The sequence below is a fragment of the Uloborus diversus genome, chromosome 10 (assembly GCF_026930045.1).
Source record: "Uloborus diversus isolate 005 chromosome 10, Udiv.v.3.1, whole genome shotgun sequence".
NCBI classification, from domain to species: domain Eukaryota; kingdom Metazoa; phylum Arthropoda; class Arachnida; order Araneae; family Uloboridae; genus Uloborus; species Uloborus diversus.
The window spans coordinates 108037487-108050259 of NC_072740.1; the positions used below are offsets into that span (position 1 = coordinate 108037487).

The following is a 12773-nucleotide window of genomic DNA, read 5'->3' on the forward strand; positions in this document are numbered from 1 at the left end:
ACTTGCTGTAGAAATTTTGTGATTATATTCTTATTCCTACCTGAATTTCAAATAGATTTTACTTCCTTAACTCAAAATAATAATGTAAGAAATGAAAACCAGATGAACTCTGTAAAAATATACAGAACAATAAATAAATTTAAAGGGAAAAAAAAGCGTAAAAATATATTAGAAAAAAAAGATTTGACTGTGTCAAATCTTTTTTTTGCCTGCGCAAAGGGGGGGGGGTTGAGGGGTCCACGAAGCTCGTAATTTTTCCGGAGGGGGTTCGCAGAAGTCTGAAGTTTGGGAACCTTTGCTATAGTGGACCATCTGGGACCGTGAAAAGGCATCGTTAAATAGAGAAAGTCGTTAAATAGAGCACTGTTAAACAGAGAGCCAGCTGTATATTTATGTACTTTTAATGTGAAACACTAAACCAGCAAAAGGTGGAATTCTCCGCAATATACAATACTACGGTTTGCAATTCCAAGTCTGGAAAAAGTGAACAGAAGCTTCCAAAACACATTATCATTACCATTTTTTAAAGTTGTCCAATTATCTGGATTTTATAAAAACTGGATCTGCCTTGGCCGGGACTGATCTGAATGATTGATGCTCTACTGTAGTTGCGTTAACTGTGAGTCATTTCTGTCCTGTTAAATGCATTTCTGCTTGCAGTGATGCTGAATGCTAACCAATTATTTTTTTACAAATTGTCTGTGAAGTTGCATGCTAATAGCTTTATTCTCATATGTATTTGTAAATCAATGCTTAGTTTATCAATAATGCCATTCAATTATTCTTTGGAATTTACTTTTTATGTATTTAATGATGTTTTATATCTTAACCAAAGTATTCAATAGCTTGTTCAATCATAATGTAGTTGAAGCACATGACTGCAAAACTAGGTATCTCCCAAAAAATATAAAATTGACACATCCGTTGCATTATGTCGAAAACATATGAGTTACAGTAACTTCTGTTGCATTTAAATCATTTAGGAGGCCAATTTGAAACTCTCTATCTCAGGTTATTGCTTTACCTAAGTATTGCAATATCTGAAAAAAAAAAAAAAATGCATTTACAAAAATAATAGGAAATACCACTTTTGCAGCTACATGTTCCTATCAATCCGTATGAAAAAGTTCATGATTTTGCATTCAAAATTATCTTTGAACATTTTTTAGATTAAGTAGAAAATATTTATTTTCTTATGATGTTGAGAAAAATAATTTAACTCTGGTAAAATTTTGAAATTGCTTAGCAACTTCTGATATCATATTTTAGATAAAACAGACTCTGAGAAAGAACGTTCTGGAAACAAAATTCCTGATGCCTTTGGCCAGTTTCATACTTTTCCTTTGTACATGAAATTGTTTGAAATTCTCCAGGGAGCTTACGGTAGTTACAAAGTAATTATTTTATGAACAATTTATAAGTTTTTGTTAAGATTCTACTGATGTATATTACTGATGTTTACTAGATCCTGATTATAAAGTTACTTTTTTGTTGGAACTATCTTTTACTTTTGTGTTGAAAACATTGAATAAGAAAATACTTTTATAATAATTTAAATTGAATTTCTTAGTTCTTTAGAATGAGTTACTAATGAATATACGCTTTAGAAGAGGTGTTTTTTGTAGTGAAAATTACTGTATTAAAGAAGGACTTCAAAATTTTCTAAAGTTACCTATTTTGAAAGAAAATATTGAATAGCTAATTTCTTTAAAAGGCTTACAAATGTAGTATCTAGATAGTCTATCATATATATAGTAGCCATCTTTTAATATTCATCAGAATAACTAAAATATTCACTTCTATTTACATTTTTATGTATAGGGAAAAGTTTTGTTGATTTTTAAGCAGCTAAATGTTTTTATCCTTGTTAGTTCAATCTGACTTCTGAATTATGTACATCTATTTTTTGCCGAAGGAATTGGAAGTTTTAATTCAGTGTTTGATGCTCATTTTATGTTTCCATACAATTTCTTTTCATAATAATAATAATAATAATGATGATTAATCAATTAGAAAATTTTAGAATTAATGTAGTTACTCAAATGTCATCATTAACATTTTTATTCCTTTTTTTAAAATCAATGATAAACCAAGGCAAAAAATTTAAGCTTTTAAAAATGAGAGATTACAGCTGTACTTTTGAAAAGTTATAATTAGTGGAATATTTTTTCTCTTAAAAAGCTGTAACAGTTTTAGGGAGTAAAGATTTTTCAAGGCGTAAATAATGGAAGATTCATTAAATATATTTTACTTTATGATCATAGTTTTTTTAATTGTATTTTCTTTTCCTTTTAGATATCTATGGATTTTCAAAGTAGTGAAAAGTTTTGTCAGTTGCTAAAATGTGGTCTGGATGTAATGTCTCAGATATTAGAAATGTCTGAATCCCATGATATGGTTAAGAATTCAGAAGAAATTCTATGTTACTTAAAATCTCTAATGGTCATGGAGCCTTGTTCATCTGTACAGTGTGTAAGACAGGTCAGCATAATTGATAATTTAGTTAGTTCTTACTCTGAATAAGTGTTGAATATTTATATTGTGCATTTTTTTATTCTTTATATATTCCTGTAATTTTGTAGTCCTCTTTTAAAATTGTGTGTGCAAGTTGTTATTACAAATTAAACTGTTTTTATAAGTGTTTTATTGTTTTTTAAATTACTCTGCATGACATTAGCTGAAAAACCTTAGTTGAATGACTGAAAATTAAAGCAAACTGGAAATGTATTTCTGCATGGTTTTTCAATGCTTACACAACTTGATATTTTTTAATGCATTAATATCAATAAGCTTCTGGTTACTATAACTACTACAAAGTTGTACAATAGTAGTGCGCTTGCAGAGTACTAACTACAATATTCTGCAAGTGGGCGAAACAAATTTGAAATAAGATTCAGAAACAAATTGTCAAGTCAAACTCTACCCTCTTCCATTTTAAATACAAATTACAGGTTTAAAGTTTAATTAAATTATGCACATGTACTTTTTTCTATTGGATTATTATAATATAGTTAAATAATTATATTTAAGAAATGCTTGTCATGTTTAACTTTCTGTCAACAATATTTGGCTTTTACTTTACTGCTGCATTTTTTAATTACTTGCCGTCTGTCAAAACTTAGTACTGTCTCATTTATTTGTCTTCAGCAATCTTCCAAAATGAAATAAGCTTGTGCTTTATTCAATGATTGAAGGAACTGCATAGAACCGTTTTTTAAATTCCTGTTTTGACAGCATTTGAATAATGAAAACTAATAGGATTTTAGAATTATTTTCTTAGCTTTTTTAGTGACATGTTACTTGGAAGATTCATATGAGAATGAGTAATTTCTTCAGTTTGTACTTATGTTATGACAGCAAGATTTTTTTTTGCCAGTTATTATTTTCTCTTTTATTATCTTCAGATTTTTCAAAAATACACACATTGTGTTGTAGACTCCCTCTACAACACAATTCGACTTACACGAAATGGCTACAATGCAAATTTTTCCGGAGTAATGAATTTTGGAGCTAATGTGAAATTTTCGTCCACAACAGGATTTTTTTTTGGAAGGAAGTATCTGCTTCATTATTGGCTACAAAATATTTATTTCATAAATGTTATTACATCCCTTTGAGCATCACTGACAGCGAAAGTTCTCACACCAAACTAATCTACGCATCGCGTTGTTAGTGTATCAAAAAACCACTCAGCATCTTTTATTTATTCATTTTTTTCATTCTAAATATTAAAGTGTATGAAATTTCTGGCACCTCAGTGGCACCTTTATCTAAAGTTTGTGAAGATAAAAAGAAAAAGAAAGTTTCTGATAAAAAAAAAAAGCCTAAGATTCTCGATATGCTTGAACAACTACCAAATGTCAACAGTAACATGACATTAATATGAGTGAATCTTCCATATGTACAATTAAAAGTCGAAACAAAAAGATATCCATAAAAGTTCAGAACTTTGTTTTGAAGCTTGCAGAGCAGTCTAGCAAAGTAAATATTATTAAAATAGAAGCTGCTCTTGTATTGTGGATTAAAGAGATAAGAAAGAGGGGTTGTTGCCCCAAATTGAAAAGTTATAAAAGAAAAGGTGAAGCAACTGTATTTAAAAATGCATTGGATGAGAATAACAATCTGATCATGGAGCATAAATCATTATCTTCATTTTTTTACTTTTAAATATTATTACTGTATGTCCTGTACAATACTATTATAGTTCAGCATTTTATTATTAGTACATACTTTGTGTACCGTGTTTTATTTTATGTCTATTACTCCCATTCATTTTGTGCATTTAAAATATTTCATGTTGAATAAAAGTTTTTTTTATTTTTTAAATACAGTAAAAGTTTAGTTCTTTATTTAAGAAACTGTAGTGTGTAGTTGATGAATTTTTTAAAGCACTTGGAGGGGTGTTTATAAGTGTCTAAAAGAATTTGGTATGCTTTAAAAAAATGTTATACATATGTTTTTCTTAAACGCAAAATTTCGACTTACGGGAGGAGTCTTGGAAAGCATCCTTTGCGTAAGTCGGGATTCGGCTGTATTCTCTTTTAATTTATTCTGTGATTCTTTAAACAGTTTATTACTGCTTAAAACTTATTATTGTATATTAATAGTGAAGTGAGTTCCACAAGTTTATAGACAGTCATTTTATTGAAACCATGCGCTAACTATACAAGTAAGCAAGGTAGAATAAGCTGTGCAAATAGCGAATAATAACATAAAAATAATAAAATGCTCAAACAACTTTCATCGATCATAGATCTATTTTTTAAAAATATAAGCAAAAAAATGTTGTCCCAAAAATATATAGACAGTCAATTTTAAAACCTGATTTTAGTATTGATACTAAAAATTCGCATACGACAAGATCATTTACTTGTGACGCACACGTTTTCTGTCATAAAAACGAGCCTGTGTTTCCGTTTCTGAACAATTGCCAAGATGCCCCGCAATGTGTAAATCTCTAAAAAGGAAATTTTGCAAATATATGGTTTGAAAGGGTGGGGATGGAAAGTGGTGGTTATTACAAGAAAAATTGGATGCAGTAGGGTAGGTATTTACCAAATTTTGTCAAAAGATAAATAATTTTGAAGCGAACCTTTCGTTCTGGAAGACCAAAAAAAAAAGGAAAAAAAAAAACAACTGAACGACAAGATAGAGAGATGGTGAGATTAGTTTCAACCCAGTACCTGTCAACACAATCAGTTTGTAAAGAAGTAAACTTTCCAGCATCAAAATCAACAGTATATCAACAATTGCAGGCAAGTGCATTTCTTGTTTATCTCAAAATAAGTTGTTCGCCGAAGTTTACAAAACCATATAAAGATGCTTGTGCTCAGTGGGCCTGAAATCACATGAATTGGGCAAATGAATAATTAAGTGTTATTTCTAGTGATGAAAAGAAATTTCATTTAGATAGTTCTGAAGGTTGGGCTTATTACTGGGACGATATTCACAAGGAACCTCAAACTTATTTTAGCAGACAACAAGGGGAGGTTCACTCATGATGTGGGGAGCATTCTCTTTCAATGAAACAACCATTGTATCTTTTTTAAAAGTTCGTCAATGTTCCAAAGATTAGCAGAAAGCACTTGAAATACAGTTACTTCCATTTGGAAAATTACTTGGTGGAAACCAATGAATATTTCAGAAAGACAACTGCTCCATTCACGTTTCTAACTCTACAATGCAATGGTTTAAACAAAGCATATACCTTTACAACGTAACGCTTCCTTGTTTATAAATGTGAAGCATTTTTCTGCCATTGTGGCTGATGCCTGCCCATACCATCATGCCTGGACCATACCGATAACGTTCAAACAAATTTTTGTGCTTAACGTGTTCCACGCTCTCCAGAGCAATTTGTCACCAGAATACCTTTTTACACTGAAACGAGATTTGTTGGAGAACATTACTCTAGACCAATTTTGCCGATCTCAACCAACATGTTCCTTACACCAGTGTAATACCTCTCCAGGATGACGTGGTTGAAGTGGGATGCAAGGTACGAGCTTCCGTGCATACAAACCAACATTTAATTGCTGTTAGATGATTCTTGCAGAAACTTCCGTACCGGTAACGATTGCAAGATTTACAGCTGTCTGTCCAGGAGTGAAAATTCTGTTCCTTTTTGCAACGAGGACTACATAGCGATCCTCTGAAGGTGTGGTTTTCATACCACTAATCCCCCAGGCATGCTTTCGCAAAGCATTTCTACAATCAGCGGCCTTCTTCAATCACGAGATGGCACTTTTTGATGCACCCATTGCAGTAGCTCCACTGGTGACACTTTGACCTGCTTCCAGTTGTCCAACCACTGGTCCACCACGTAGGTATTCAAATAATGTCTTGCTGACATTTTACTCCTAAATATTTCAGGAACCAAACAGAATTTCAGAGAAAATAACTTTTTCAACATCCAACACTATATTTGTTAAACACTAAACAGTGTGAATTTTCGTACGAATCTTGAACATGTATACACAGTCTTTTGTACAGATAATGATTCTTGCTCTACCAGGCCATCTGAACTTGAATTTATTTCTATTGGCTAGCTGGCTGAAGCACAAATTTGCATAAATCACTTATTCCTTAGCAATTGTCAAACAGTGTATTATATAATGTACTTTATAAGTTGTGTATTTAAAATTTGATTTGTTTTCCTAAATTTCAGCTTCTTAAATGCTTATTTGGAACAAATGTCGTAAGTGTGTGCCAAGATGCAGACTTTACTTTAGGAATGAATCGTAAGTTTAGCAGCTCTGGCAGAATTGCTTCAACCGTTCCTGGGCTTTACCATACAGTAGTTTCATATCCATATGGAGATTTTACTCATTCTTTAGCAGACAAGACAATAAAAAGTGTACCATCAAATGAAATTGATCTTGTCAGGTAAAATTTCTTGTTTGTCATTCAATTTTAAACAAGTTGAATCTGAATTTTTCCACATGTATACTTTTAAACATTTTTTTTTGTTTGGTTATTTTCTCCAATGTTGGCAAATCTTTTCATATCTTGTTAGCTTCTGATTGCTGTAATGGTCTCCTAGACTACCCAGTCAGGAATAGGAATTCTTAATATTTTTAAATGTTTGTCACACCAACATAGCAACTTTTGAAGCTCTAAAGTTTTTTGTATGTAAAGCAAAATATGCTCAGTACAGTGGAACGGGAAAAATTATTTCGATTTTTCAATTTACCGTAGCGCGGAAACCTTTTCTTGTAAATTAGATGTGAAAAAAATATGAAAAATTTTGAAGCACGTCTTGAGGTGCTGCAAGTAAGTTAAAGTTTTGCAAAATTGCAATTTTTCATACGTTTTAATTTTTTTAATAGAAATTTCAAAACTATATTTATACTTCAAATACTATCGAAAAGCAATTTTTAAGCTCAAAAGGCCGCACAATAATATTTTTTTGGATGTTCGGATTATGTCTTGAGGTGCCGCAAAGCAAAGAAGTTTCGCAAAAATGCACTTTTTGCCGATTGCACTGGTATCTGGGAGCATGGTTCATCACAGCAGTGGATGTTTAGATGGGATGAAAATGATCAGCAGTGATTTGTGTGAGTAGGACCAAGCTCAGTTTAGGTGGTGATCTCTTTGTCGAGTTCAGTGGAGTTAGCGTCTATCTGAAAGAGTGAAGCAAAATTTTATTTGTTGGTGAACTACTTTATTGGTTTTGGGTAACAATGGCTCAATCTAAACAAGTGCAGACTAGACAAATGTTGGAATGTCCTATTTTTGGAAGCTTTAGCGATTTGCAAGAAGTTTTACTATGTACTTGCGAAGATGTAATGATATGCTACTGTTTTATTAGACATGACCTCAAAAGTAAATTGGACTTGCAAGAGCAAAAAATCAAAGAGATCTCAGCCCTAGTCAGACAACCAAAAATAGAGGTTTGATTTTCGATGGACGAAAAGACGAAACAAATATACAAGAAAAGAAAGGAGCAAAGTTTTACAAAAATTTTGTTTTAAGAAGAGCATGTTAGTAGAAGAACCAAAAGATTTTAGGTCACTTGACGCCTTCATCTGCCACTGTAAAGACACAGCAAAAAGTATACTATTTGAGTTTATTGAAGATAGAGAAAAAAACCCACAACTCTTCTGAACTTTACAGCTATTGGATGTGATGAAACTGTTATAAATACTGAAAGTAGTTACGGTGTGATAACTTTAATAGAAATTACGATAGGAAGACCTTTGCAATGGTTAGTTTGTTTAATCTAAATGAGCTGCCTTTGCGCCACCTTTTCTGTTATTTAAATGCTAAAACGAAAGGACGAAACGAATTTAAAGGCAAAATAGGGCAACAGCTAGAAACCTGTGCTAATCTTTCTGTGGTTACTTTCCAACCTATTGAAAATAACCATCCTCTTTTTGAGAACATAAGTAAGTACAGATCAGAACTATTTATTCGATATGGGTGTCGTTGAGATATCTTGAACATAAGATAAGCTCAATTAATTGTTTAGAGCCGTAAGTTCATGAAGGTTTTAACTTAACGTGAGATCACACAGGAACATACACTTCGACAATGTACGAGCCAGAGTCTTGAGATTTTCAGTCAGAGTTTCATTTGCCACGTACAATTGAAGTATGGGGTTTTCAAATGTAAGACATCTGGAGTGAGCAAGTTTTCCCGGGTTCCTTAAAGATAAATCCTGAACATTATAGACCCGGTCATACAAAGAAATTGATACTTTGCAGCAACAGAAATTCTACTTTTGTCTATGCTATGCAATGAGTGCAGAAATGTAAGAGAACTTGGATTACGAGGTGTGTTGCAAGCAACAGCAGAAAGCAGAGGCGGAGTTAGGAAGTTTAAAGTTCCACAAATAAACTTGCTGGCAAAGATTTCATTGATACGATCTCTTGGGGTGAAATAGCATAACTGAACTTCCCTTGGTAAAACATGTCTGGGGACTCCCTCAAAGACTTTATATGAATAGCATCAGAAGCTCAATCAGAAAGTCAAGTGGACCCAGTTATAGACTTTCTACGGATCCCTTGTCACATGCAAGCAGTAGAAAGAGTTGTGAAACTTGACTTACATGAGAGCATGCCATTATTTGATACAAAAAAAAAAAACCAAAAAAAAAACAGTTTAATGTATCAAAAAAGTAGACACAAACATCATGTAGGTTTAACCGCATGATTCACAATCATTAAGGATACTTTAAATGGTAAAAATGGAGTTTTTAATGTCTTTTATATTAAGATTTTTTTTAAAACTATATTTTGCAACTAATATTTTTTTCCTAATCTAATGCTTAAAAAATGTTTTTACTACCATCTTTTGTCACATATGTAGTTTGAAACCATAAAAAGTAATCTAATTTTTAAATGAAAATTTAGTTTATTATCAAACTTTAAGCTCATGGCGGCAATCTCAAGATGATGTAGTAAAGCAACAAAATTTCCTCTTATTCTTTTTGAACTTAAATTACAGCTCCCCCACGGCAAAACCAAAAATAAATACATAAATAAAAAAAATTTAAGGCCATTTTCGTTCCACTCTAATGCTCAGTTAGCTTATTAATTAATCAAGTACTTCTTTACTTGATGCTTTCATAAAATTATGTCATTCCTGATCAGGTTTTAATGTTTAAATACATCATTAGTTTCAGGTGTCTTAATTTTGTGAAACATGGCAGAAATAAATTGCCCGGACTTTTAAAATCTGGATCAAAAGGGGATAAAACTAGTCTTGCTGCTCATGTTAGACTTTTTGAAGGAGTAGTTATTCGTGTAAGTATTTTCCTATAATTAATCTTTGTTTTTTCTTGTTGAAACCTGTAAGTTTTTTTCCTTTAAGGTAGAAAAATTATTTTCTATTGAAAGAGGTTTGAACAACAGCTCTTATATGAATAATATTACTAGGGTGAATTCCAAATTAAATGAAATTATATAGGGTTGGTTGGTATAAGTGGGATCCCCTTTTTTTAATTGTTATAACAGTTTGTTTTTGAAACCTTAAATAAAAGTTTTAAGAGGAATAAAAAGACTTATTTGATTTTGAACTGTATAATTAACAAAGCTTGTCATTATTTTCTAAAATAATGCTTTACAAATTTTTAATGTTTATTTTGGAACTAATGTCATATACCCCTCCCTTGGCGACTTTTCCTGTTGGCGCCAAGAAAGGGTCACCAAAAAAACGATGTATGACAACATATGTCATACATTGTTTTTAGTGATGCTTTTTTAACGCCAACAGGAAGAATTCAAATAAAAAAAACATGATCAAAGCACTTCAGAAGACAATATATATAAAAACAACATAAAACCACAGCAAAAAACATTGCGAATATTTACTTCAAAAATACCAAAAACTAAAAAGTTTTTGTACACAAAGAAAAATTACTAGTAGGTATTTAAAATGCTTAAATTAACAAATTATTATCACAGCTCACAAAAAAAATGTGCCAATAGAAATAAAAGCTATTTTCTAACATGCATTTCTTTGAACAAAAACAATTCTCATACTCTATTAAAAAGAGCAAAGTGATTCAATATGCGATGTTTAAAGCAGAAGCCATCCCCAAAATATAACTATTTCAGCCAAAAAACGCTTATTTATTCAAATTTTGATGTATGAAAAATAAAAATGTCTCGACAGAACATCCCAAACATAAACAATACAAAAATACTGTACATTAATTTGCTATCCAGAAATGCTTTCAAAATACCTGCTAAAAATATCTACTATATTTTACATAAAATAACACCTTCATATTTTTATAAAATCATAGAGTCAACTTATTTTCAGAAATTCATTACCTAAAGGAGGCACGTTTACAGAATATGCTTCACTAGTTCTTGGCATCGATAAGAATTGACTTATAGAACAGAATAACTGTACTTTTCTTGTTAAATTTACATGCAGTAAATGTAAAGTTGAAAACTACAAGAAACCCTCAAGATTTTATAAAAATCTTGAGAAAAGAATTTCAGAAGTGAGAGTTTTTTTTTTCTTTTTCATTCTAAAATAAAAACTTACGTTTTTGTTGTATAAATCCTCACACTCAGTCTGAAACACAACATATGAAACAATGCCTTACTAAGACACACCCCAAGTTGGATTTTGCTTTTAATTAACGGTCAAGTTTAAACTGGCATTTTCTAATATTTATCTATCAAAACACAACTGCTGAATCTAAACCAACACAAAATAAGCTTTCTGGACCACTAACAGGTAAACAAGTTTGAACAGATCTAAGATTGCCTTCAGGTTCCCAAACATAGGTTATTTAGCCAAGGATACCATGCTTAAAAAGTTATCCCCTCATTGGCGAGAAGAAATATTTCAATTTTGTGTAAAAAATCAGATGTTGCCAAATGGGGGGGGGGGGGGGGTATATCTCATCTGTACCTTTATTTTTTTAAAAACATCATATGGGTCGCATTTACCACATACAAAGGGTAAGTGGGCCACCCACCTCTTATTTAAATTTCAAGTAAGGACATCTAAAAAAGGGGTACTTGAAAAAGTTTAAATTTGTAGTATGAAATATTTTTTTGTAAATTCATCCATTTGTGAAATATCTTGTCATTTAAATAAATCTGTGAGACAGAAAATTTTGAAACAAAATGCAAAACAATTACATCTGTGAAATTTGTTGAAAGCCTATAGGTATATATTTAACTTTTACATAGAAAACAGTGTTGAATAACCATAATATAGTTAATTAAGAATAATTTTGGTAAATTGGCAATTAATAAGTTGAAAAATAATTTTTAGTCACTAAAGGCAGCATGTACTTGAAGTTGGCTGAAGGAAAATCAATATCACTTCATTGTCACTAATTCCAATGTCATTCATTGTAAATTAGCCAAAACTATAAATTGAGAAAGAAATTGGAAACACTAAATGACTGTGTCTATGTAAAGTTAGCTAAAGAAGAACCTTTATCACTTCATCCTCAGTAATTATTCTAACAGCATCTTCATCAGGCCAGTAAAAAGTGTTGCTATCTCTATTCTTCCTTGCAAGTTTAGTAGTAATTTGTCATTTTCATCATCAACTTCCAAAGTTAAAGTTACATAATACTTTATGAGTTTTTTTTATGTAAGTTTTAAAAATACATAGTCACCACAGCTTTAGCAGTTCAGTCAATAATACTTTCTGTAAAAATTGCTGTTGCATTAGGTTAAACTATACAACATTGCACTTTAGGTTAAACTATATGTAGAAGTCTTATGAACATTAAAAATACTATAAAAACTTCTCTGAAAACATTTCTCTGTAAAATGTTGCTTGAACTCTCCAAAAAGTGTTTTTCAGAAAATTTAATTGACATAAGTTCTGTGACCCAGAAAAAAGTTACATGAAGCACAAATGTGTGCATAACCAATCACTATGAGGAAATGTGATATGATCAGTGTCACAAAAGTGTAAAAGCCATGTTTCCATTAATATATATATATATATATATATATATATATATATATATATATGTATATATATACATATATATTATTTGGAGGGGGGAAGTAAATCACTTTCCCCTACCAACCCTACATGTTTAACCATGTTAAAATATGCAATTGGCTTACATCTGGGGAAAAAATGGTATTCAATATCTACAGATTGAATGAACTTTATGAATTAATCTGTCATGAAACTGCTGTATCCAAAATCCATGTACATAAGCATCAGAATTACAAACATAACAGTTATTTTTATGTATTTTTCAATTAAAGTTTTTGCTCTTAACATGATATTGCTTATAACATGTTTTTACAGTTTGCCAACTTAAAACTACTAAAGCTGTG

General features: G+C 31.1%; 1 protein-coding gene across 1 annotated transcript in view; it reads left to right on the top strand.

Annotated features, from left to right (window-relative positions):
• The window catches only part of LOC129231246 (huntingtin-like), a 231271-nt gene that overhangs the window by 89487 nt on the left and 129011 nt on the right, over window positions 1-12773 (top strand). The window contains exons 21-24 of the mRNA XM_054865524.1: window positions 1270-1394; window positions 2296-2481; window positions 6668-6885; window positions 9620-9746. Coding sequence (XP_054721499.1) covers window positions 1270-1394; window positions 2296-2481; window positions 6668-6885; window positions 9620-9746 — 656 coding nt within the window. The remainder of the gene's footprint in view (window positions 1-1269; window positions 1395-2295; window positions 2482-6667; window positions 6886-9619; window positions 9747-12773) is intronic.